At 36.7% G+C, this 25,778-nt stretch overlaps 4 protein-coding genes across 13 annotated transcripts; 1 reads left to right on the plus strand and 3 right to left on the minus strand.

The window, feature by feature from the left end:
• LOC109710915 lies at nucleotides 39–2,584 on the minus strand. Its single transcript, XM_020233726.1, has 2 exons — nucleotides 2,124–2,584; nucleotides 39–1,148 (listed from the first exon to the last, which is right to left on the minus strand). Exons 1-2 carry the CDS (start codon nucleotides 2,535–2,537, stop codon nucleotides 1,080–1,082), a joined length of 483 nt encoding a protein of 160 aa, XP_020089315.1. The 5' UTR covers nucleotides 2,538–2,584; the 3' UTR covers nucleotides 39–1,079.
• Nucleotides 4,079–8,272, minus strand: LOC109709880 (TSL-kinase interacting protein 1-like). Of its 3 annotated transcripts, none has more exons than XM_020232252.1 (8): nucleotides 7,916–8,272; nucleotides 6,712–6,893; nucleotides 6,105–6,307; nucleotides 5,729–5,970; nucleotides 5,500–5,599; nucleotides 5,068–5,421; nucleotides 4,784–4,927; nucleotides 4,079–4,383 (listed from the first exon to the last, which is right to left on the minus strand). In XM_020232252.1, the coding sequence occupies exons 2-8, from the start codon at nucleotides 6,824–6,826 to the stop codon at nucleotides 4,255–4,257; spliced, it is 1,287 nt and encodes a 428-aa protein (XP_020087841.1). In that variant the 5' UTR covers nucleotides 6,827–6,893; nucleotides 7,916–8,272; the 3' UTR covers nucleotides 4,079–4,254. The 3 variants fall into 3 exon arrangements, with proteins under 3 accessions (XP_020087841.1, XP_020087840.1, XP_020087839.1); XM_020232251.1 differs by having other exon boundaries at nucleotides 6,712–6,868; nucleotides 7,911–8,272; XM_020232250.1 differs by having other exon boundaries at nucleotides 7,911–8,272.
• Nucleotides 10,056–13,323, plus strand: LOC109710459. 3 transcript variants are annotated; one of them, XM_020233038.1, is made up of 3 exons: nucleotides 10,056–10,318; nucleotides 11,356–11,436; nucleotides 12,470–12,603. In XM_020233038.1, exons 1-3 carry the CDS (start codon nucleotides 10,160–10,162, stop codon nucleotides 12,494–12,496), a joined length of 267 nt encoding a protein of 88 aa, XP_020088627.1. In that variant the 5' UTR covers nucleotides 10,056–10,159; the 3' UTR covers nucleotides 12,497–12,603. The 3 variants fall into 3 exon arrangements, with proteins under 3 accessions (XP_020088627.1, XP_020088628.1, XP_020088626.1); XM_020233039.1 differs by lacking the exon at nucleotides 12,470–12,603 and adding an exon at nucleotides 11,835–11,928; XM_020233037.1 differs by having other exon boundaries at nucleotides 10,060–10,318; nucleotides 12,576–13,323.
• On the minus strand, nucleotides 13,682–25,021 carry LOC109710458 (protein GIGANTEA). Of its 6 annotated transcripts, none has more exons than XM_020233034.1 (16): nucleotides 24,862–25,020; nucleotides 24,110–24,276; nucleotides 23,719–23,836; nucleotides 22,952–23,023; nucleotides 22,701–22,755; nucleotides 22,435–22,577; nucleotides 22,055–22,329; nucleotides 21,408–21,466; nucleotides 20,594–20,834; nucleotides 19,034–19,184; nucleotides 18,494–18,703; nucleotides 16,909–18,402; nucleotides 15,601–15,669; nucleotides 15,271–15,489; nucleotides 14,592–14,684; nucleotides 13,682–14,274 (listed from the first exon to the last, which is right to left on the minus strand). In XM_020233034.1, exons 3-16 carry the CDS (start codon nucleotides 23,803–23,805, stop codon nucleotides 14,008–14,010), a joined length of 3,435 nt encoding a protein of 1,144 aa, XP_020088623.1. In that variant the 5' UTR covers nucleotides 23,806–23,836; nucleotides 24,110–24,276; nucleotides 24,862–25,020; the 3' UTR covers nucleotides 13,682–14,007. The 6 variants fall into 6 exon arrangements, with proteins under 6 accessions (XP_020088623.1, XP_020088622.1, XP_020088625.1 ...); XM_020233033.1 differs by having other exon boundaries at nucleotides 23,719–23,890; XM_020233036.1 differs by lacking the exon at nucleotides 24,110–24,276 and having other exon boundaries at nucleotides 24,862–25,021.

Consider the following 25,778-nt stretch of genomic DNA (forward strand, 5'->3'; position numbering starts at 1 on the left):
CGCTGATTAGAATTTTTAACATAATCTCGATAAAGGCAATGATTGAACTGTAACTGTTCTTTAAGTGAGTTGGTAAGGCACATCAAGTGTGATCATTGCCAACTTAAAACTGCTTGTTACTCATAGGTACGATCATTTTGTGTCTCTAATACTCCAGTTATCCATTATCCATCCTTCTCTATTAATCTTCATGCTATTATCATATACGGCTTGTTGCTTAAGCATTCAGTTTGTGACGTGGCCTTTAGTGGGAACTTCGCACATGAGCTTGGTGGTCCGGGATACCTTTTTAATGTAGCTTGATATATACAAGCATGAAGAATGTGTTAAGATGCCCTGCCAATCTTGTCTGAGATATATGGAATAGAAGGTATAAAGGAATGACCCTCATCTTCTTGTTAGGAACAATTTGCAAATTGACAATAAAAAAAGATAAGCATGGTCAGAAGGAATTTTCCTTCGTGTAAGATTTGTTCCTTACTTTATATTATCTCCTTTTTCTTTTTAACTGCAAGTGGGGAATTTAACTCTTTGAATGCGCATGGTGTCGCAGGATTTATAAGGCTCGATATTTTATGCCATAACTACCGGAATGATCTGCCTGTGTCCTTTCCCCTAGATAAAAGATTAAAAAAATGACGAAAAGAAAGGAAAAAAATAAAATAAAAAAAAGCTCTCACTTCATCCATCAAATTTATAAGAGTTTTTTTTCCCAATTACACTGGCAAACTAAAGCTGCATTACCTAAGAATAAACGATTAGAAAGTTTTATCAAATTCAGGCGAGAAGACTCATTTTTGCATATTTTTGTCAGTTTGCCTTTAATGTGTAAATAAATAAAAAATTTGAACAATGCTATGTAACTTGATAAGCTCGTGAGAATCTTACAATGGGAGCCCTCAGAAGGTTCCCTCCAATGCTGCCAATGTAGCCATAATTATACGCGGTACACATTGAGCGGCTGACGTGTGTATGTTCTGAGCCACCGCCATTGCTAATGCACCATCGCGCTCTAACAGTAACAGATACTCACTCAACAAGTATTGAAAGTGGAGGAGAAGTACAGGATCTGAAAGGCTTCAAAACCTCTCCCTTTGTGCGTGGCTTCTTCTTCCGGTCTCTCTACAATTTCGCGAAAGATCCCGAGTCTGGTCAAATTTGTAAGTAAGAGGAGCACGTGATTAGATTTTGTACGGGGCAATTTCGACAGAGTAAATGAGATATGTGGAAATTTAATGAATTTGGTAGATGCAGATAGGCTTATATATCCCCATTATTATTAGGCCAGGGTAAGTTTTGGATAACCTGTTTTCTACTACCTGTTACTTGTACATTCGGACATTTGCATTTATCACTTCGGCCAACATTTAAATCTACGACTACTTGATGCTTATTTAATTTAAAAGAAGGCATGATTTTTCTTGTGTAAATTGCAAATTTGGTGGTCAAGTTTCATCTTGATTTCAATTGTAACCTTACAATTCCTGTTTGACCGGATCGTAGGCTGTAATACAGTAGGATCATATTTTATTAGAAAAGCATTAATAGTTTTCCATTGAAGTGCTTAATAGCATCAACTGTATCAATTCCAGTCAGCTGAGAGTTTGATGATTTATACTTGAGAACTCAAGTTTGAAGTCTAGTTGCTCCACAATTCTATCTCATTTTAGGTGCAAAATCTTCAATTGGAAACTTTCTTTTTTGTCCCAGATCTTTTTTTTTTCTTCTCGCGGCTATAAAGTCTCTCAACTTTTTTGTTTGTCAAATACGTTATTATCTTGTCGTTAAAGATGAAATAAAACGTGGGTCAAACAAAAGATCGGTCAAACAAACGGCACTCAGTTTTGATAATATTGATGTAACATCATTTTTCATATCTTAGACTGCTAGTAGGTTCCGATTTTTATTTATGACGAGTGAAATTTAGGGAATAAAATAATAAAAATGGAGTTATAATGACATAATTAAAATTGGTAGAGATGAATTAGCTATTGACTCCTCTTTTTTCTTTTAGCAGATCATAATGATAAAGCGGACTAAAACTCCCACAATGAGAGATACATATAAGCTAATGTAGAGAATGAAAACTCTTAAAACCAAGATCAAGTTAATCTGAGCAATACCGTTGACGTGACAGCGAATCTTGCTGAGAAGGATCGTGACAAGTTCTCTGGTTCGGCTGAAGCTGACCCTTCATCAAAATTCTGCGCATACGAGTCAGGATCATATGCTTCACATGCTGAACCGCTCGCCGACTTCAATATCTTCCTCTTTTCCTTCACAATCTTCCTCCACAGCTCCCGCAACCTCGCGGTAACAGATCGGGTCGGACCGCGATCTGACGGATCGTATTCATCCTCATACTCGCCATTCCTACTCAGCCGTCCGATCATGCCATAGTTGCTACAATGATAATAAGAAGGACAAGATATCTGCCTTTGTAGCTTGGGGATGTAATCCATGTAGATGAAAATAAACTCTTCTTTGTTTCTCCTCACAGCATTTAGAAAAAGAAGTGGTTGAAGGAGGTGGTGCATATTTATAAGGAGATGTGGGAATTGGATTTTTATTAAGAAAATTGGTTGTTTTTGATTGGATGGTCAACAATTGGGGGCTAATAGAACGGCGGTATCAGACGGTTGGTATTTATCGTCGACTTAGTTGGTGCCGTTGGTTGTTGGCAGCCCGGTTAAAATTAGCCCATTGATATGTCATTATTTGGCTCAGACTTAATTGAAAATACATGGTTTTCAATGCATTGAAATGCATGTATTAAACTTTTTAAAAAAATTTAGAGGTGCTTTAAAGTTTTCAATACCTTGAAATAGAACAGCGAAGCCTTGTTGAAAAGCTCTAAAATACTTTTCATTTTTTTTTTTCCTCAAACCTAAAAATATTAGAGGATGTGTTTGGGCAACATATTTTCAAACTAGTGTGTAAAGATGAGTTATTGTTTTGGAGAGTTTTGGTGAGACAGGGAGAGCATTTGACAAGTTGATGGTGGTAAGGGAAAATTGCATTATTTTATAGGCCTGCGGTTTGGAATATATCGTTCTTAATGACTAATAAATAATAACAGGGGTGTTACGTAAAATTAAAATTTGCTATATTCAACAATTGTTTTTATGCATTCAAATAGCGTACGGCTCTTGATTGACTTTTTTGAGTTTTAGAGCCCAGTACGACAAAACAACATCACATAATTTACAAATGTGTAAACAATTATAAGCATAGAATGAATGGAAGGGAACATAACAGTGTTGTGACAAAGATGAGCAGCTAGATTTCAAATCTTTCACGAACCAAAAGCTGTATGATCCGGACAAACAGAGAGTACAGGAGCCGAAACAAAGTCCAACTGATTCGGACTCAACCTTTTTCACCTAAACACAAAATGTCCCCTTGAATTCAAACATTTAAACTTGTTGGTTTGATGGTAGAGATGGAGGAGATCAGATTTTCCTTTAGAGCAACGCTATGTGTACAATCATCTACATCTAATGTGGCCAATCCATCCTAAAAAGGTTGATAAAGTTTAGAGCTTTAGGCTCGAATCTAAATTGTCAGATATGAAGATGTAAAGCCGCCTAGCTGACATAAACTGTGCAGTAACAAAATAAATTTGAGAATAAATGAACTAAAATTTAGAGACAGTTTTAGATCAGATCTTTAAGCACGTCATTCTTAGCTCACAATGATAGACGTGCGAACGTGCAGGTTGGCTCGAATGTGGTAATGAAAATTTGATTGCACTACACACCCGTCCTACAAGCAACTAGGGGCGTTTAAATGGGACGGGGGGAAAGAAGAAAAATACAAATTCCATGGATTAAAATTGCCCCTAAAGCAACGTATTACTTGGGAGAAGATTTCTACATAACACGTATTGCATGTAGTAATAATAATATCCTACCTACAAAGACGAGAAGTTATTCTTGACGTCATTGCAGCCAATATTTATAGCATTTCCCAGAAGCTAATCAGAAATTTGAAACACATTTACATAAGCTCAGAATGACAATATTTTTCAATGGGCTTTGGTCAAAATGGCAATATCTAATACAGGGGTGCACAATAATGTCAAGAAGAAGTTTGAGAAATTATCTTCTACAAATGATAGTTACAGAATGATGCTGATTACAACTGCCTATAAATTCTGAAATGTGAGGAAAGTAAATCCAAACTAGTGAACGATTCCGCCTTCCTGTACAAAGTTCATAAACTAAAGTTTAGGTGAGGATTAATCGTCCTCTCTCAGAAAATCGAGAAGTTCTGGAATGCGTCTAAACTGCTCGCGACCAATCCACCAAGACCAATACTGTCTCCACCGCTCATCTGCCTAGAGCAAGGAGCCACGTGCTCGGAGGGACCAACTGAATCAGGCTGTGAACCATAAGTAAATGGAATATCAACAACATTGATATCGCAATATAAACCAGACATAAAAAAAATGCTTTAGTTGGTCACACTTTCAATTTTTTCAACTCAAATTTTATTGGATGGAGTGCGCTAGCTGGTAACATATTGTTGGCAACCTATACAATTATAAGGCTAGATTGGCAGCACAAAAAAGAAGACTTCTTTACTCTTTTCTGCTATTTATAAAGAAGATGAGTTCACAAGCTAACTAACAATAGTAAAAACAGATTCACCGGCACACTCCAATGCATAGAATTTGAGTTTATAAACCAAAGAGGAAAAAAAAAGAGTTGAAAAAGAAAAAAAAACCAAAAGTGTAACCAAATGAGCTTTAGATTTATTAATCTAATTAAATGGCAAGTACCCAATTTATATCCGCTCTCCCAAAAGGGTTACTCCCATCATGAGGCTTTAAATTCCCTTTCAGGTCTCTATTTGATTCATCAGTCGGGTGCATATTATCTTTGCCATCACTCTCTGTAGGTGCACAAAGCACGTCTGGGCTTTGCTGCAAATATTAATCAACAAACAAGTTATAATGTCTCCTTAATTTAGAAAAGCAAATTAAAGGGTAAACAGAGACCATGTGAAATGAGAAAAGAAGAAAAATATTATCTTATGATTGAGCCTAAATGAGTCCAGACTCACATTCTCAGTACATGAAGCAGCAGCTACATCTTTGGATGAAGATGGACCAGCTTCGGTCGAATGAGTAATGTTTTGAAACTGAAATGCATGGCAAGTTTCTTCAGAATTAAAAATGGACGAATTTGAAACTTGAGTGGACTGGTTGTTAATTTGCTGACAGCCGATAAGGGAAGCAATAGCAGCATCAAATGAATCACAAGTGAAAGAGATTTGACTAAGACTCGGATTGTTCTGTGCAAGAATTGCATTTTCATCTGGAGGCGGCAATGCTTCATGCAACAGAGCTCCAAAGCTCATGTTGGAAATGCTATCGAGCCATGAAAGCGGAGGGGCACGACATATCCTTTGATCCTCCTATTTTCAACAAGAAAATTCGTAACTATGTGGAGAATAAGAGAAATTTTTAAGTTGGATAGAAGGTAAAGAATATACCACTGCTTGAACTGGGTTATTCGACAAAGGAGTATTATCAGCCTTAGCCATTCCCATCTCTTCACCTGGTATTCGACCTTGAGCAGAGAACCAACCATATCTTGGAAAGAAAATAGAACATATAATTAAGCCAAGCACCCTTATTGCAGATATTAATGAGAAAAAAAAACCCTGAAACTATGTTAAAAACACATGCATATATAAAAAAAGACAAAGATAAGAGATAAACCTCAAGCGAAAAACAGCTGGGCTACCAAGTGCAGCATAAACATCAGCTGCAGTGGTGTCAGAGTCTTTCAAAGTCCACCTTTTGTAGCTGACCATATTGTTGGGACTAGAATTGTAAGGCAATAGCATAAGCTCTCCTGTTTTGGTTCCCGAACTACCCCACTTGATATTGAGGTGCCTCACCACCGAGGATATTTTCTTTCGAGTAGTCAAAGTCAATTCCAGGTAAGGATTGTGCTTATCCTTAAAAATTAAGTAGATGATAATACAGGTTGTCAGTTTTTAGTCAATTTAAACAAGCTATTTCTTCTCCCCCACACCCCCCACCCCTCGCCCCCTCCCAAAACAAATCACAAATAAGAAACAGCAACACTCACCTGTTCCAACCTTTTTCGCACGATATCATCTATTGGAAATAGCTGAAGCTTAAATTTTCCAGATATTTGTGGATACCGTCCAGCCATAACTGTAGAATTTCCAGGTGCCGTCTCTAGGGAGCTATGCCTCGTGTTGGTATGTAAAGGGGATGATTGAGCAGGAGAAGGCAAAAGCCTTTCACAGAATTCTACAGTAGCTTTTTCTGGAAAACAAATGCAACACAATTTAGCAAATGCACACGAGAAATCCTAAAATTAGCTAATATATTGCATAATTGCCGAAAAACGAAAAAGCATGAGAGTTATTAGTTAATGCCTTTTGTCAAAATTTAAATGCTGTTTCGGTAAGGCCAAACTAGGCAAAAATTAACTGCGTATTTATTTCTTCAGAGAGAAATTTTCAATATAAAGTTTTGCTGCATAAAAGAAACCCTGGAATATTAAAACCATGCTTATAATATGACATGCGAAAATTAAAAAAAAATTCTGAAAAAAAGAGTTCAAAGTAAAGTAGATGATGATCATTGCTAAAAAAACATTATTATCAGTGTTCTAAGATTTTCTTTCTTTCTTTAGTGTGAATATCTTAAGCTTCTAGAACATTTACCTGGTGTTTTACGTCTTCTTCCGCCAATTTTCAGAGTTTCAGACTTAGCGCAACCCAGTTTGCTCTTTGATCTCGCTTCAGCAGTTGCTTTGCGAATGTGGCCAGTACTTTTCATGATTACTAAAAAGGAAACAAATCACCCTTCTGCAAATGGACCCTGCTACCGGACAAAGTATTAAAACCTGAAATATTTAACAAGCAAGCTACTTATTTTCTGCACGAACATCTAGTGAAAATGATGAAGATTGACTGAAGATGCCCTATTAAAAGTTTAATTCCTCCAGTGAGAAGTCAGCCTTGTCGTGAGCACATAATTGTCGCATGTGCCATTAATAGCATGCCATTGCAAATGTCAGTTGCCAATAACAGGTACTAAAAGTAATATTGCAAACATTTAACAACAAAGATTGTAAATAGATTACTCAGTGCGAGTACGCTTGGAAGCATTAGACTATAAAATGGAGGGTTCTGTTTTCTTCGAATATGTGCTCAGACCTGGAAGCTAGCTGGCTTCCTTATACACGTGAGGATTATACCAGTGTTGTTTCCTATCAGATCAATATTCTGGGTACCATTGTATCAAAGTCAATCACAAGCCCCCTTAGGTTCAAGAAGTCGTCGATTCATAAATCTGTCGATTTATGGCATACATTTCTATTTGTTATTCGTTCTCTCTTTTGTTACCTCTGTTGTGAGCACGTGGCATAGTGCTCTGAATCTCTACCATGCACATGGAGAGGGGGTGTTAAGACTATTCCTGACCTATTTCCTATCAGATCCATCTTTTGTGTGACAATCCAGACGTCTACATGCTAACATGAACCCTAAACCATGAATTTAGCATCTAGATGGAGCCAAGCATGATAAAAGAGCGAAGAGAATCAATTCCAACTTACATATATCTTCTAGCGCCCCAACCCCCACCCCTCCCACAAAAAAAATAAATAAAAATAAATTAAATCTACAATTCAAGGAGAGCAATTACTTATCACATCCACCTATTTCCATTCTCTAGAATCCAATTTCAAAGTTCAAAGAGATACTAGGGCACAAATAGCCTAATTTCAAGCAATGTTAGGGCATTCACTAGAACAAAAGAGCAGCATATATCACACGAACAAATCAGCAGAACCGATTATCGCAATGTGAACTAAATAAACTCCAATCTACAACATGGGCGAGAAATCACGGGTAACAACCGTTCCTTGAAATCTCGATCAGAAGAAGCTGCTGCACACCAAATTATCCGCACTCGAGCGACCGATCCAAGAGGAGTAAACCCTAGCGCGGAGAGCACGCTCGCAATTGCGCCCCTTTCATCACGTGAAACCCTAAAAAAGGCGAGGTCTCCGAGACGAGCTTCTCGTAGAGAGAGCGGAGGTGGAGGGAGGAGGAGGAGAAGGGTAAGAGAATTTGGGGGAATTTAACTACGAACTCACCGGGAGAGAGAGAGAGAGAGAGAGAGAGAGAGAGAGAGAGAGAGAGATTTTTGGGGGATTTGGGAGACTCCCTCGCGCTGCTTTGGGAGTTGCCGCCTTTCTTCCAAAACACGAGCGTTTAAAACCGGAGTTGGGAGATGGATTGTAATTTGTAGGGACACCAACCTGGGTCCGAAAACGTGTAATTTGCTGGATCCTGGATGAACCGGGTGCACCACGTTTTTATTGAACCGAACCAATCAAAATGCAAGATAAGCAGCTCACCAATCGCACACGATCCTCAAAGTTCATCTGCAGCGTCCGCAGTCAATCAGACGGTAGATATTCCATCCTACCTCCTGTTCTCAGGCCCACATTATGGCCCATAGGCCGAATAATTGGTGTGGACCGGGCCAGGACAACTAGCCCGTTTTTGTCTGCTGCGGTTCATGGTAAAACTGTAGACAGGGTTCAAACAATGTAATTACCGCAAAGTCCGCTGTTTCAGAAATTACTGCCTAAACCTTGTCCATCATGGTCCAACCTCCAACTCTACTGTCCAAAGGTTTAGAAGTAAAATTTTGGGGGCGATTTCAATAGTACCCTCAAAAATTATATAATATCGCAAATGCCCCTTTAAATTGTCAATAATAATACTTTTGTCTTTATAAATTAATGAGTTATATCAAAAATGCCCTCCATCGCATCCTTTAAGAATTTTGGACTGATTTATTCCTAATTATAAATAATTATATTATATTATGTAGGGCTAATAAATTTACTTTTCATCGAAAAATAACTCAATTTTTGTTTATGATTCAATTTATGAATGCATTTTTTGCATACTAAGTTTACATATATTTTTGTTATCTATGACATATGGGTTCATATTAATCAAAATAAATAATTAACGAAAGCTAAAAATATGTTTTATTTTTTGCAAATCTATTTTCTTCAGTCTAAATTACTATAATTTTTTATTTTACTATTTATATACATGTAGTTTGTTGCAACTAATTAGTTTTAATTTCGTAAACATTCAATTATACTTATAATGTTTTGAAATAAAATAATATTTAAGTTCATTTAAAAAGTACAAATAATAGATGATGGACAAAATGAAAATTTTATTTAATTTTGTAACAAATAATTATCAATTTGAATATTTATGATATTTTTTTCTAAATTACAGAGGTATATTTGATGTTTATACAATTCAAGGTTGGACGAAAGGTGCATATGAAATTAACCCTAAAGCTTTAAACCATTAAATGAGTTTTATAACACCTACTTCACTTAAAGTGTTAAGTTTTGATAATATATATTTAGAGAGAGAGAATTTGACTTATGTGCTTTCAAAAATACTGTAATTTCCGTACTTTACACTTATTTTTGATGATGTAATTTTTAAATACGTGCATATTTGTAATAATAATTGACTTATATACGTGTAAGTTACACAAAATTTTATATAATATAAAGTTCAATCTAGAGGACTTAAACTTAAGATCTAAATTATTAAATATGATCTACAGTATTTAAAATATATACTTATATAAAGTTTCACAAATTTTAAAATTGATTTACTATACATCAAGTGGTGTTAAAATTAACCATCCGAAATTTTCAAATAAAAGGATAATATTAGAAACTCGAGATATAGATTTTCGATAATCGTGATTTTTTGCATGTAAACTTTTTTGTGTTGTAAAATATTTTCAATGATTTAGATTTTTATTTTAAAACTTTTATGATTAGATCTTTAACTCATATGAAAAGTCGGCTTTTCGCTGACGTGGTGGACTAAGTCCATAAAATATTTTCTATTATTATATCCCGAGAGGGTGACCATGCAGCAATCGTTTATAAAAGAAAATAACCCCTCTCTCTCTCTCTCTCACATTCTCTCTCTCTCTCTCTCTCTCTCTCTCTCTCTCTTATTTGTCGTCGACACCACTCCGAAGAGAGGGAGAGAGGGGGAGAGGGAGAGAGGAGAAGAGCGGAGGAAGAAGAAGAAGAGGGAGAGATCCATGGCGAAGAAGAGGAAATCAGACGCGGCGCACCTCGACGAGGTGGATCGGACGATGCACTCCACGTTCTGCAGCGCCGCGAACTCGCTCTCGCAGATCTTCACCCACGCCATGGCCCAGCAGAAGCTCGCCTTCCAAGCCGGGGAGCGCCACAGCATGGTTCGATTCGATCGGTCCCCAACCCACCTCTCTCTCGATCTCTCCCCTTTTCGCGTTTGAATCGGCGGTAGTTTGCATCCGATCGATCATTTCCGGTCCCTCTTGTATGATCGGTTGCGGTTTATTGTTGTAATTTCGATCTGATGAGTTTTGGTCCCTGTACTGATGGATCTGCCACCTTTTCTTCTTAAATTTTGGTATTATTTGATTTAGATTCCCTGCAATTGATAACAATTAAAAAATAAGGAATCTCCGGTGGCCTTTTGCCGACCTGTATTTGGTTCTCGACATGAAATTCAAGGTGCTAGATGTGTTATTACTGTGAAAAAGTGTGAAGAGTTACGGATTATGGATATTTTTTGGTTCATCCGTTGATTGATTTGTTCTTATGCTCCTTAAATATCTGCATCATGTGACACAGATTTGTGGTGATTGGTTATGTTAGGTTAGAAAGGAATATCTAGGCCTTTTTTCTAAGATATGAAAGCGTTATATTATCTGTATTTGGTACGAGGCATGTGGTTGGAGTGCTACATGTGTTACCACCAATACTCTGGTTCCAGTGTGATGGGTTTGTTCTTCTGCTTCTTTAATTGCGGTATCACGTGACATAGATCTGTGACGATTGATTTAAGGTTAATGAAGAGCTTCCTAGGGCCTTTTGCTAGGTGTGAAAGCATAAAATGTCCCGGCTCTTGTATTATTAAACTGGTGATCAAGGTGCCGGCTATGTTATAACTCACAAAGACTGAAGAGTAACTAGCAGAACAACTAAATTTTAGCTTAATATATGGGATTTTTTTATGCATTTCCTTTTTCCTCTTTCTCTATAATTCTATAAAAATCTATTCTATAAAATTTAGAGAAAAAGCAGGCTCAATTAAACTTCCATGAAGATGCGAGTTTGTATGATGTTGCAAGTTTTCTGGACTTTTTGAGTTTCTTGTATGTTTTGTTGTTTCTGTATGTAAAAGTGCATGAGGTTCAGTAATGTGCCAAGCAAAGTTATTGCCTCTTACGTTTTTAATTTTTTACAGGAGAAAGTCTACCAGTGGATTTTGAGACACCATGAGGAAGGTTCAAGGGTTGCGGTTGCGGATGTAGCTTCGTACCTACAGGTTAGGTGAAAAATATTGCATTGGAATTTCTGTAACATTGTTGGTTGTGTGCTTCCCATCCATTTAACATTTCTGGTATATCTTACTTAGTTTTCCTTTGATATATTTTATTCCACACAAAGAATTTTGGTTATATATGAATATTAATCCTTTTTATGGTGCTGTTTGTTCTATCATGAAATGTATATGTTGTCCAATGGCCATGCTTTCATCTTTTCGATAAATTCTCCCCAGAGGTCAATCTTTTTTGCTTTTAATCTTCTTATCAAGTTTTTGAGTTTTTATAGAGTTTGTGGTTTCGCTTACATTCCTCTTAGAGGTTCCTCTGGTGGGTTCTTAGCATGATCTTGTTTGGCTGTTCAGCTGCTTTGAAAGCTAATTGTTTGTATACTTTGTAGGTTACATAGGACTGATTAATCGCTGACTCTGCAGTTATTCTCTCCAATATCTTCTTTGAAACTTACACATTTTAATAATGCTTTGTATTTACTATGTGATTCTGTTCTCAATGTTGGTCATATGTTAGCAATATCCTTCTAGTCTGTATTCCTGCTGCTTAACTTATTGCCTAACATTTGCTTTTAAGTATATTCAATAATTTAGCCTTATTAAAATCCGAAATATGTAAGCTCCTATTCATATTTTAACATGCTATGAACCATTACTCCCTTAATAGAGATCTCTGATTTCACATTCTTTAAAATTTGGTGGCAGTTTGGTCTTAAAAATGCAATCACGGGAAATGACTCAAAAGATTATATTTAAAATTTACAATTCAACCTACTCTCTATTTTACCTCTTCCATTTTAAAGAGTTGGTTGGTTTTTTTTTTTTTTTTCTTTTGTGAGAAAAATAATGGTTAATGTCTTTTTAATACCCAGAATTCAAAGTTACTTCTGGTGATTATTGTGATCTTTGATTATATCAGCTTGTATGATCTAAAAGGATTTACACTGTCAGTTTTGAACTTTTTCTTCTTTCAAGTTCCATTGTGAATTACCCTACTTCTTTTCCTGATTCTTTATTTCAATAGGTGCGGCATTATGTTATTTGGCTTTAACCCAATATCTAGTGCAACAGCCCTGTGATATGATATTAACTAGATCCCTACACTTTTGGAAATTTTTTCTGTGAATTAGAACGAAATCAATATTGGAGGAGAGGAGGTATCAATGTCTCCTCGTTCACAATTCCCGAATCAGCATACTCAATCTGTATTACACTTTGCAAGCACAACACCGCAGAATCCTTCTTCTACATCTGGACAAGTGACTTCTCTCTCCTGCCTGGCCCAACATAGCCTTCTGCCTTATCACCTGGTCCAATTGGGAGGGTATCACTCAACCAATGTCTTGCCTAATGGAAATACATCTCGGAACAATGATGTGAACTCAAATGATTCATCCATGGATATGCATTCTGATGGCCTGTGAACCGTTCAATGGTTTTGGAAACATAATTGTTAATTCTGATTTGTGTCGAGATTTACTGCAACCACCTGCCCCAGAAATTGTTAAAGTTCGAGGTGCTAAAAGAAAATACGTCTTAACAATTTCACAGCATATCCGAAGTTGTCAGGAGTACTTATTCTGTGCTTGTGAGCAGTTTTCCCTGCTTTGTTTGGACATTTAGACCTTTTTTATCTTCTATTTCGAATTTTCCCTTTTTTTTTTGTTCCCTTTGCTTATGAGATTATGGGTTGTCGTGGTAAAGTCTTAGTTTTGTAATTTCTCTTTTTTTCTCATTGTAATTAGTCCTGTAACTTTTTTTTGTTTCCTTTTTTTGATAGTCAGTCCTGTAATTTCTAGTATATTTAAGGGCAGTGGATAGTACATATTGCCAGCTTATGCTTAACTATTACTTTGGGTTAGGATATTTAGGTCGTTATTGAGTTGTTGAAATTACTTTGCTTACGTCATTGACCTATTTGTGTGTGGCTTGTCAAAAGCACTTAGACGGCCTTTTTACTTTACCCAAAGTGGACTAAACAAGGTTTCAAATTGAAGTATCCACTTCTGTAGCCTAGCTAAGTTGATTTAGCTTCCAGCTATAGCATGTTTCGCTAGTCAAAAGATCTTCTGAGAATACAATTGGCCTACGCAGATCAAAAAAAAGAAAATAATACATATGCAAAAACAGATAAAAGAAAAAGAAAATAATTACATCTGCGAACGATAAGACAAAGCATACAAAATACCTCCATATCAAATGAAAATGGTTAAAGAAATTTTTAGCCTCCATTCAGTTAACCTTCATTCAGTTTGCACTGAGAATTTGTCATCAATATTAGACATAAATAATAACAAGACTCAGCTAGATTTAAGGAATGTTGCTATAATGATACCCAACTTCTTTTAAGTTACATCATCCAATGATGGGGAATAACAGTTGCATCATTATCTACAACGAAAAATAAAACGAGAGCTGTTTCTTTGCCTACAGACTTGAAACCAAACAATTAAGTTACAAGACTAAATAATCATAATCAATCTTACAGTTCAGCAGTTTAGTGCCAAATTTACTCTTAGGTGGTGAATCGATGTATCATGATAGAGTCATTCTGCATGGATGTCAACAGTGAAGCGGGCACCCTAACTCCGTGGCAGCAGAATCAAGGAAAGAGAGTGTTAAACCGGTTGCACGCCGGCTATGTGCTTCCCATTTTAAGCACTTGTCAATATCTGCTAGCCAGTTGGTGAAGCCCGTGGTTAAGCGGTAAGCAGGATTAGCAGACGTGGTCGAGCTGCTGTGGATGATATCACGAAGAATTGCAGTGCTGAGGGCGCGAACATGCGCGCTTGGGTGAGAAAGGCAACGGATTGTAGCTGATAGACGACACTGCATTTTTCACATTAGCTGTAAGGTTAGAGATTTTATTTCAAGGGTAAAAGAGTACAAACTGTGCCTGCATATCTTTAATCTTACAGTATGTTTTGATATCACAAAATTCTGGCAAATTTTGTTTAGTCTTAATTGTTACCATTGGGAGTTATCCAATGTAATAGCAAAGAAAGTTAGTAGTACCATTAAGCTATGATGAAACGGTGTACCCATTTCAAAATGGCTAATAGATCGGATAACATCTATATTTCTATCTCATTCTATTTTACTTGTAAATGTTATACAATCAAAGAAATAAAAGTAGGTTAACATGCCTTCAGAAGATTTGAGAGGCCATCAGCAACTGCCAAGCCCGTTTCTCCCCATTGAACGACAAGATGGACTGCTCTAGCTGTTACTTCCAGGAGCTGCTCATTTTTGTATAGATGAAAACTCAGAAATAAGAAAAAGCGGAGCATGTAGTCAGCAAGCACAACAACTAATTTAAATGCTAATATGTATGATATCATTAGACAAATCAGGAAAACACATTTAAGAAAATTAACATATTGTTAGACTTCCGACAACACAAAATCCATAGAAAATGTTAGGGCTTATTTGGCCTAGCTGGAGTTTTTGCAGAAATAATCGTTTTACTAGAGCTGTCAGTAAAAAGCACTAAAACTTACTTTTATTTAGAATTCGCAACAGCTTCCTACTATGGCCAAAAGGGAAGCTTCAAATAGACATTTCTGCTTTTGGAGGCCAACTGACTCATTCAACTTTCCGGACTAGTAAAAACTCCATTATTTTGGTAGCCATCGTTGATTTTGAAAGCTAGCATTTGCTTTCTGATGGAAAGAATCTGGTCCAAAGGTTAGGCCAGAGGGCACCTAATTCCTCTAATCACGTTCACCCTCGTTTCTCTACTCAATATCGTCATATATTTCTTGTTAACTAACTTGAAAATTCATACTATTAATGACTTCTTCAGTTATGAAAACTGAATATTACCTCTAACTGGGGCAACGTGCATGCTTCACCGTCAACAAGCATTCCATCTGTGGCACGTAGAAGAAGATCTGAAGCGCTAGCAAGAATGATTAAAGTCTCAGGGCTATCGTGATTTCTCAGGAGTTCGACAATCAACTTAACAATTCTCTGGTTGACTCTCCACATTCTCTGGCCCTGTTCACCGTCCCTTGCAATCCATGGCTGCAGATCCTTTTCTGCCTGTCCAAGAAAAAAATTTCCAGAAAAGTGACTGAAAAGAGTGAAGCAGAAATATGATAGAAGTAGATGCAATTTCTGGTAAGGACTAATGAGCTAAAATGAAGTTTGGACCTGTAGGACAATAGCAGTTGAGGCTTTCGTAGGTGAAGCAGAAACAACATCGCAAAGAGCGTCCACCACCTACAGATAATGGTGAAATTGTTTAATATGACCAATTCTCAGAAAGCAAAGCAGATCAATGTTCCTTCCTATAGTATCACCAATGGTGAATATATTTTGCTTATTGGATTTGAGAATAAAATTGTAAATAACAAGTTATCAATATTTGTAAAAATAATGGCTATGATTTGCAACAAACAATTCTAGGTACCCATTTAGCTGGGCCAAAACGGGCTTTGCCCAAAATGAAGGCGTTTGGCGGAGGCGGCAGAACGCAATTTTTGGCGTTCCACACCCTCCGCTCTTTCTACCGTAGAAGCTCCAACAATAGAGCTTCTACTATAGAAACTTAGGGGTTAATTTTCGAAGTTAATTTTAGGGGCCAAAATAAACTTTGGGACCAAAACAAAAAAACTTTGGGTTTATTGTCATGCTGGTCCTCAATGTTTGTAAGTTTTTATATTTTGGTCCCCAATTTATTTTTTAGAAGTTAATTTTGTTTGATTTAAAATTTATGAATTTTAAATTTAAATTTTAAAGTTAAATTATATTTTGAATTAAATTTTAAAAATTACAGTTACATTTTAATCCAAATTTTAAATTTAAATTTGATGGGTTCCAATTTCAAATTTAAATTCTAATTTTGAAGTTGAATTTCAAATTAATTTGTATTCAAATTTTAATTTTAAAATTTAATTTTGGATTAGAATTTTAAATTTAAATTCAATTTTGAAATTCAAATTTAAAAGTAAATGTGAAATTCAATTGCAAATTTAAAACAGCTCCGCACTATTTCCCACGGTACTTTTCCCGTAGCGCTATTCTTCATAGCTAGGCCAAGCAGATCCTAGATGAACTAATGCACCGTAAGTTACTACCCTTTAGATAGGGCATAAAGATTTAGTGTGCAAAACCATGACCATGTGCATTATCATCTAGCCTCTCTCAGATAACTGGAAAGAATATTATCAAAGGTTCTGAAACCTATCCAATAGATTGAGACATGAAAAGTCAAGGAACGAGATGAAGATAAACTTTAAGTCATTACATATATGCTTCTACCTACAAAACTTAAAAAAAGATTCGAGATAAAACTGCATAATAACTAAAAACAAAATAATGAATTGAGGAAGAACTAGATTTTAGGATGATTGGAGCTAGAAAGCTGTAATGGTGAATTGTAAAATCATAGGAAAAAAAAAAATCCAAAGGCAAGCCTTTCAGTTGACTGTAGTTTTATGAGTAAGGAAATGAGTATACCTGTCTCCAGCCCTGATGAGCGGACGTACTTTCCGCACTCATCTGTGTTTCCGGTGCAACGATCAGCTTATGCCACAATAGCGAAACAACAGAGAAGCACAGCTCCTGCTTCTCTGCAAGTACAGATCTTAGAAATGCTTGTGAACCACATTTATATCCCACATTCCGATCCATCGTAAGAAAATTTGCCAAGTCTGAAGCATCCACAGGCAAACTCCTGACACTTTTCTCCGAAGCACTAGCAATATCATCATTCGACAAAAGGGCTTGCTCGCATTTCAATAGTGGTCCAGAAGAGCCCTCCTTAGATTGTGAGCTTGAAGAAGCTTCATCTTGCTCAAGGATATCCATTTTTCTGCTGCTCGTACACACCAAGTGCGCTTCGAGGGGCTCAGCCTTGTCAACTATGGAGGCAACTGTTTTACCATGAATATCAATTAGGTGGTAAAGAGATGAAGCCCTAGCAGAAATTTCTGGGTCCCACCTGCACCGCATCAGCACGGAGAGAGCATTCATGCATGCCTTTGATCGCCCAAATAGTTCTGATACATGTGCTGCGACCATAGCTGCAGCTACAATCTCATTTGAACTGTAACTCCACGATGTACCAACCGATGATGGCTTTAATGAAAAAAGGGCTTCCAATATTCCAAGTATTCTACGAGTGTGACATACTGCAGAATTTATACTGTTCTGCAACTCACTATTAACACCATTGTGTTTTGCAGCTTTGCTGATTTTGGAGGAATCTTTAGAATCCAAACGGATGCCATTTTTGGAAATCAAAGGAAACAGCTGAAGCTCACAGGCCAAGGCACATACAGCAGCTAGAATGTACGAATCAAATGTTGCAACCGGTCCATGTTTTTTCTTGTTTTTCTGTTTTTCGGTTGTTTTTCCATTGACAATTTGTGGGTCCTCATGGATTTCATTAGAAGAGTGCCTGTTGTAACCTGTCGGTCTTTTACTTCCACCTGGCGAAGCTTCGTGACTAACACAAACAGTTAATACTACAAACAGTAACCGGGAGGCGAGTTCCATAGAAGCACAAGATTCCATAAACAAAGAATGAATCATAGTGTGAAGCTCAGCGACAGCTAGATTCCTAGTTGTAGACCACATACTGCCATGAGATCTTGATTTTCTTGATTGATCAACAGAAGTTTCTGAAGGAAAAGTCCTCCTAAGTACAGCTTCAACTGTGGCCACAAAGATCCTCATAAGGCATGCTTCAGACGGGCTTCCTCGAGGGAGATATTCCAAAACTTTTAGAAGAGGTAAATATAAGCTCCATGATAAAGTAGGAGGTTGTAAGGGGGCGGCGACTACAATATCTGGCAAATCAACAGCTGAGGAACTCAGAGGCAGAAGCCCATAAGCAGCTTCCCAGATAGCACAAATTCTCCACTCAACATCTGGGCCATGAGCACATAACATTGAAGCAATTCCTTGTGCGGTTGCCTCAATAGTGGCTTCAGAAGCAGGAGCTTCTAACTGTTCAAGATATTATCATTAGCCATAGGAAATAGTAATCATGAAGAAGTGAAGATGAAGATAGTGTTGATTCCAAGCTCTGTTAACTTACCTGTTTTTTGTATGATGATATATAGCCACCTAATGGTTCATGATGGACTTCAACTCCTTCAGCATGTCTTAATGGAGGAAAAAGTAATGTAGGCTGTGACAGTATACGGAAAAGTAAAGCAGCTGCTGCATCTGCAGCAATACCAGCTCTCATGGACATTGCAGTGCCAATTGCACGCAAAAAATGTAAATGCATCCAATTTCTTGGGAGCTAGAAAAGAAATAAAGAATGTCAGGATCTACATAAATTTTAATTTGTTCAATAACATTTTTGATAAGCAAAGAGATATAATTTGTGACACAATAAAAGAGTAAAGGCATCTGCCAATATTTTGTGTAAACCAGATTTTACAAAGGTACTGTTCACAAGTTGTACCTTCTGAGAGTAACAGATATCCTAGAAACTGTGTGATGCAATTTAGAACAGTTTATTTCCACATTTATTTTTGATGAAACAAATGACAAATAAAAATGATATTAGAACAAGCACTATAACAATATCTTTTCACATATCTGCTATCTATTGAAAAATGCTTCCTACCCTCATTCCCGTTGCGTAATCCTCAGCTGCTCTAAGGAGTTCAACAAGTTGCACGGCAGCATCAAGTGCATCCGGAGCCCATGATGGTGGTGCTTCAAGAAGTCCAAGTAGAAGCCGTAGTGTTGCACTTGGAGTGGCAATTGCATAGTACCTGAAACAGAGGACACCTCTCACAATATATCATTGGGGTTTTCTTACATATATACCCCTGCAAAATCATCTATTACATATATATACCCCCAAAAATCTTAATTTTCATACAAACCTCTTGAAAGTGCTTTTTTTTGCTGAAGTACTATTATTTCAGATTGGTGACTTGTCAAATTCAATCAGGAAAGTTAGCTTTGCATTAAAGACTTTTGCAGAGGTACAAGGGTTTTCTGACAATCAAGTTCTTGAATGGCATATGTGAAATTTCAGATTGTCAATGAATATATATATATATATATATATATAGAGAGAGAGAGAGAGAGAGAGAGAGAGAGAGAGAGAGAATTGAGCTCGAATACATCTAGAAACCTATATTATTCACATACTTCTAACTTCTCAACCCTTGGATCTATATACTAGTACCACCACAAAATAGTAAATCCTAGGCATCCAAGGGATAAAAAGTTTGGTAGTGAGTGAATAGTAAATGGTTCTAAAATAGCACACACACACACACACACACTTATGTTCTTTACTTCAGTGCAGGCCTTATCGGCCATTCACCTTGCTAACCTACTTTGTTCATCCTTCGAAGCGTTAAGCTTAACCTCTCAAGTTCTTCAATGTGAATGGATCATCCCAAATTCTATGAGGTAGTTTCAAAGGCATGGAACCAATCCTTCTCTAGCGCCTTATTTTGTTTTGACTTGGAGATACACAGATCATATAGTCCACCTACAATGCTTCTCATAGGACATGAATAGTGCATGCTATCAACATTTTAGCCATTGGATTCACAATATACCACCACCAAATAGTAAACCCTAGGCATCCAAGGATTAAAAAATTGGTAGCAAGAATTATTCATGTGCTATTAGGAGCGTTCTAGCCATATATATATATATATAACAAAAAAAATTGGCAGGGAAATTAGGAAAACATTCCTATATCAATATTATTGTGTGGAAAAATTTTTAGGTACTTGTCTATTAGTACAGTACCTGACAAGAAAGGCAGCCATATGCACAGAATCAAGTATTTTACATATATATATATATATCCATCATTATTGACAGATGTATCCCTGCAAAATCTAAATTTTGATATATATACACCTAGAAAAGTGCAGCTTCTTACAAAAGCAACTTAAAGTTAGGAGTCATTCAATTTATCGGGGAAGTTAAAGCTTTGTATCAGAAGGCATTCAAGAGAGGTATTTATTGTAGGTACAAGGGTATGTATGTGAGAACTAAATTTCCAATAGGAAAATATGAAATTCAGATTTTACAGGGATAGTATGTATATAGATAATTCTACAGGTATGTATATGTAAACATCTCAAAATAAAATTATATGTAAATATCTCAAAAATTATACTTAAGTGCCAGTTATAGGTATTCCTATAATCACCTGTGAAACAAGCGTGCATATGGTTCAAGAGCGGGCAACCCAGCTACTAGATGCTCGTCTAAGGAAGTTGTGGGGGGAGGAAGCAGAAGTGCAGGAACAGCAGCTGCGGTCAAATTTGCAGTTTCATAACGAGCTACTTCCTCATCACAGACGCTAAGTATGACTCCAGCTCCATTGGCGACAGCCCATCTTGGAGTGGATGGCATAAGCTGGGGATGCTTTCCAGATCCACGGCTACAAGCTAGCGTTAAAACAGAATTTATCAGGAACTAAGGGTTTTTAATACCCGATTATACATATGTTAAGACATTAATAGATGGTAGAAAAAGCAGTCAAAGATTATGAGCCAATAGCTTCTGAAATCTTTTCAAGATTTTGGTATCCTGAGAAAAGTAATTTTAATATGAAAAAGTACAGCTATTTACATATAGAGAACGGGAATAAAATTGTAGAAAAAAACAAAATAACAAAGTACCGTGAGTATGAAACTAATTGTCTTGAGAAGAAAAGGAATGGTTAGATACTGACAGGAAAAAGGAAAAAGTTCTTCTAAAGCTTGCTCTTGTAGAAATATAAAACAGCTTTTAAACATCCATTCCAAGAAAATCCTCATATGCATGTGAGCCAATAGGAAAAATATTAGACATTGCAACATGAAGACAAAAATTAGCACCTTCAATATGTCAAAAGCAAAAGGATGGTGTATAGCATACATATATTCAAAAGAGAAGTCCCAAGTCCTAACCCTAGAAAAGAAGAGTTCAGATAATTGCAACTTGATGTGTTAAAGATGTTAACAGTTTCTTTCACTAACCAGTGGTTGGGGGCTTTAATTCTCCACCACCTGCATATTTTCCCATGACACCGCCACACCTGATTAAGAATGTAAATCATAATTATGGAACCATATTAACCTCCATTTGTAGGAATTATTCTGAGACACAGTGATGCAATGACAAATAACTAAAAAAGATTTTCTCTACGCAGTAACTACTGCTGAGAATAATAGACCTATAAATTTGCACTACTAGTTTCTGCACATCCTGTAGGAACTTAATACAAATTTACATAAAGAATCCAGAGTGACCAAGCATTTATAAAGACAAATGATGAAAGAAAAAAAAAATCGTTTATAGAGAATCAACAGAAAGAACAGGCTCATGTTTTCATTAAAGAATACAACAAAGTAAGAAACAGCAAATAGAGTTGGTCCAGATATATATGTGTAAATGGGCATGCAAACATACACAAATATAATAAACATGTACAAATGAAGAGTGATCAAGCATTTATTTTTATATTAACTGTTAATATACTACCATGTTCATCACAGGAGAAAAAGAAAAAATATATTGCCGGTCACAAACATGCTCCCCATGTATCTTTGATTATTACTGGGATCAATATATATATATAACCAAATATGACCAAACAGCACAGAGAATAGTATTGCTCACATACCATCGAAAATAGTCACTCCGAATGCCCAATGGAGCAGCAAGCAGTAAATCAGTGATCCAAGGAGATAACAGTCGCAATGGCTTCCGTTCATGTTCATTTAGAAGAGGATGCCGAATATTTTTCTCCTTTGAGCCACTTGTAGTGGCATAATCACCACTGCTACTCCTCTCTATGTCATTCTGCTGATGCTCAACCTTATAGATTGGCCGATTGTAGTGTGTCAGTACCCTTAGTACTTCTCCACATGCCAAAGCCCATTGTTCTGAATATTCTTTCTGCAATACCAAGCATCAATTATGAGTTTCTGTAACAAGCGGTTGAGATTAGTAAAACAGTCCACCTAGACGGCGGTAACTAGTGCATTCTTTAGAGCTTCCTACCTCATTAGTTCGGCTGAGAAGAGATATGAAAGAGCTGAATGGAGGATCATTTTTATTATAAGATAATGTCCCATCTATTATACGTGAAAGAATCGGATGGACAACAGCATGACCGTGCTCTGGATGATGAAGAACAAATATTGCTGGATATAAAGTAATTAACAAACGTCAGAAAACTCTTTTCACACAAAACAAAAGGATCAGAGTTAATTTTGGAGTTCAGGTAATTGACAATGCTTCTATTGGCCAGAGCAAGACTTAATTACCCAACACTTCATCCACTAAGCGCCTTTCTTTAGATGGATAACAAATTTCGATCAGCTGCACAAAGAAATTCAAGCAGGTTAGAATACATCATTAAGTCTTTGCCTTCGAATTTATGCACTTTTATACTGCCTATGCTACAGTACAATAAAATACTTGTTAATCTAGTTCTAATATAAGTTCTCTTTGCAATAAGTGCTTTAACACATTAAATCTAATCACAGCCATCCATAAAGGAAAAAGAAGGCTATACCTGAGCTATATCTTCTGGAAATTGCTCTGAGGTGAACTGACCAAAGTATTCAACATAGGCCATAATTTGTGCCTTCAAAAGAACAGTAAAAAGCGTATTAGTCATATAAGAAACTATTGAATCTTCTCAAGCCGATATGATAGATAGATCGGTGTTTGTCAAGTAAAGTGTTTGATGATCCTGAGAGGTTAAACTGAGTTTACTTTTGCAGAATCATAATTTAGATCGAACAGGAAAAAGAGAAAAGTGAATCACCTTTTCTTCCGTTATATTATGTTTATTGTTAACAACTAACGTATCATACAATACAGAATACTTCTAAATAACAGACTTTCTGCTTGGTTTAGGATCATAAAACAAATTACATAATGGAGAACCTATTACTTCTGTTGAGAACCTATTGAGATAATAATACCGCACAATTAATTAATTGGCATAATGGTAGAATAATCTTCGATACTAGAAGATCAATTTCTCAAGCATCGGAGTTTTTAATGTTTACACAGTGAAATGAAAGAAAAAGTATAGGAATTTTACTAGATAAACAAAGCTGTTTTTCTCAAAGAAACACCTGACTAACAAATCCTAGCAAGAAAAGAAAAAACAAGTTCATTTATGTGAATCCAATATCTTACTATCTACCCAAATATTTTACACACTTGGAATAGTAAAATGTATCTGGTGTAAAAGGATTAAAAAAGGAAATGCCAAAAAGCTAGAAAAAAAATTGAACAATGGGAATTAAATATATAGATCTCCCTCCTTACCTGCCTCTGTAGCTCATCTTGTGGTGGTGGCCAGAAGAGAGATGAAAATTGTAGCCCATCAATCCACTTCTCACATGACGCAGACATACTAAGCCCCTCTGAGAATCCTCCCTAACAGCTAAAGGAGCAAGCCAAGCAGCAGCGTCTATATTACAATTAACAATCAAAGCACCTGTTTTCTTAAGACAAAAATAAAAAAATCACAGCACCCTACTAACACAGCACCCAAACAGCTCTTTGTAATTTATAGCACTTCTATAACATGATTAGCCAAACACTTTAAAGCTTTTTTCAACAGCACAACATCGCATCTTACAGCACCTCTCCAATAGCCCAACCAATAGCTAGACCAAACAGGCTCTATGTCCTATTCTCTGTAGCACATATATACCTGACACCAATCCCAGCTCGTCAAATTAACAATTCTCAGCAAACCCAACTCTCTCCAAATCCAATGAATTATCTCAACATCTTCTTCATTAACCCCCCATGGGGGGGGTTCAAATCGCATGCTGAGGATAATCTCAATTAATCCCACCCATAGCAATCTCCAAATCTCTGCATCAAAACACAGAACTGGGAGGAGAAATAATGGAAAAGGGGAACAACAACAGAATTCTTCTCCTCTCCGAATTACCAAATTATACTCAAGAGAGATCGAGAAACAGAGAGCTCCATTCTCTACTGAAAACTGCAAGGAAATTCCAAAAAAAGCCAAAAACTACTGCGAAATCCAAATAAATCAAAATAACAATCCAACGAGGTATCGAGAATTAGAACAAATTATAGAAATAAGCAAGAGAAATATCTACATCTATATCGGGAAACAGAGATTCTCTAAGAAAAAAATCCAAACAAAACGAAAAAGTGACGAAAATTACTGCAAAGTCCAGCTAAATTAGAATGCTATCCAAGGAGGTATCACAAATCACAAATTAGAACAAATTACCAAAAATAAGAAGAATGATATCACTACATCGATATCGAGAAACAGAGAGCTCCATTATCGAGGAAAAAAAATCCAAAAATATCCAAAAAAAATCCAAAATAGCCAGAAAATCCAGCTAAATCAGAGTAAACTATCCAACGAGGCATCAAAAATCAGCAAAAATTACAGAAAAATAAGCAGAACGATATGATTACCTCGATCGATCGTTCAAGGTGGAAAGTAGGGTTTTCAGAGCTCCGCGTCGTAGGAGGATGGAGAAGCGAGGGGTAGAGCGAGAGATAGAAGGGGAGGAGAGAGAGAGAGAGAATAGATTTTTTAGGAGCGAGAGGGTTTTATTTTTGGGTGGAGAGCGAACGAGATACTTCGCCGATCCGGGGGGTCCTCGTTTGGAGGCTATGCTTCGCCCTCCTGATCACCCCCCTGCTGACGTGGCACTGATATTTTCGCGATGGGGGTCTATGGCCATGCCATGCCCTCATCATGCATGCATGAGTCAATGGCCCCATCCATCCCTTGTCCATGTAGATGTCTCGACGTGGCAAAATGACCGAAACGGACTCGGGCCGTTGGATGGAGGGGAACGTTGGTGATCGGACGGTGAGGATGGTTTTGGGGTGGGCTGGGTGACGTGTTCCATGTCGATACGCATCCGTTGGCAAGTGGGACAAGTGGACGGTCGGAAAGGAAGGTAGTGGATCGACCGTGCAAAGTGGTGGGCCCGTGTGTTGTAGTAAAATTTACATGATGCACCGGTTATATTAATTATGTAGCGCTCTCAATCAATTAAATAATTTTTTAAAAATTTATTTATTTATCAATAATTATAAAAAATATTTTTATTATATTTTTTAAAAAATAAAAAAATATGAGTGACTTATTATTAATGATATGACGTAAGTATAACATGCTAGATTTTCTCGTGTTGTACACTCATCCGAACACCATTTGTGGAATCGTAGTTGATTATATTTTGCTTGAGTGGAACTTTCTAGAATGCTGTCAAAATGAACTGTTAATTAAGATAGATTTGTGAGAGGATTTTTTAGTCTTTCGATTTTTTTCTTCTTTTTTCTCTTGGGCTCAGACAAGATTTATACAAGAGTGATCCAAT

This window comes from Ananas comosus, linkage group 5, assembly GCF_001540865.1.
Source record: "Ananas comosus cultivar F153 linkage group 5, ASM154086v1, whole genome shotgun sequence".
NCBI classification, from domain to species: domain Eukaryota; kingdom Viridiplantae; phylum Streptophyta; class Magnoliopsida; order Poales; family Bromeliaceae; genus Ananas; species Ananas comosus.

Coding starts and splice junctions, on each gene's coding strand:
- LOC109710915 (XM_020233726.1), bottom strand. CDS start 2,537: ATGCACCACCTCCTTCAACCACTTCTTTTTCTAAATGCTGTGAGGAGA. Junction 1,149..2,123: donor GATTCGCTGTCACGTCAACG/GTATTGCTCAGA, acceptor AAATTTGACCAG/ACTCGGGATCTTTCGCGAAA.
- LOC109710459 (XM_020233037.1), top strand. CDS start 10,160: ATGGCGAAGAAGAGGAAATCAGACGCGGCGCACCTCGACGAGGTGGAT. Junction 10,319..11,355: donor CCGGGGAGCGCCACAGCATG/GTTCGATTCGAT, acceptor AATTTTTTACAG/GAGAAAGTCTACCAGTGGAT. Junction 11,437..12,575: donor ATGTAGCTTCGTACCTACAG/GTTAGGTGAAAA, acceptor TCTGTGAATTAG/AACGAAATCAATATTGGAGG.
- LOC109710458 (XM_020233036.1), bottom strand. CDS start 23,805: ATGTCTGCGTCATGTGAGAAGTGGATTGATGGGCTACAATTTTCATCT. Junction 20,835..21,407: donor ATTAAAGCCCCCAACCACTG/GTTAGTGAAAGA, acceptor TTTTAACGCTAG/CTTGTAGCCGTGGATCTGGA. Junction 18,403..18,493: donor TATCATCATACAAAAAACAG/GTAAGTTAACAG, acceptor TATCTTGAACAG/TTAGAAGCTCCTGCTTCTGA.
- LOC109709880 (XM_020232252.1), bottom strand. CDS start 6,826: ATGAAAAGTACTGGCCACATTCGCAAAGCAACTGCTGAAGCGAGATCA. Junction 4,928..5,067: donor CTGCTTCATGTACTGAGAAT/GTGAGTCTGGAC, acceptor TAATATTTGCAG/CAAAGCCCAGACGTGCTTTG. Junction 4,384..4,783: donor GGAGAGCGGATATAAATTGG/GTACTTGCCATT, acceptor TATGGTTCACAG/CCTGATTCAGTTGGTCCCTC.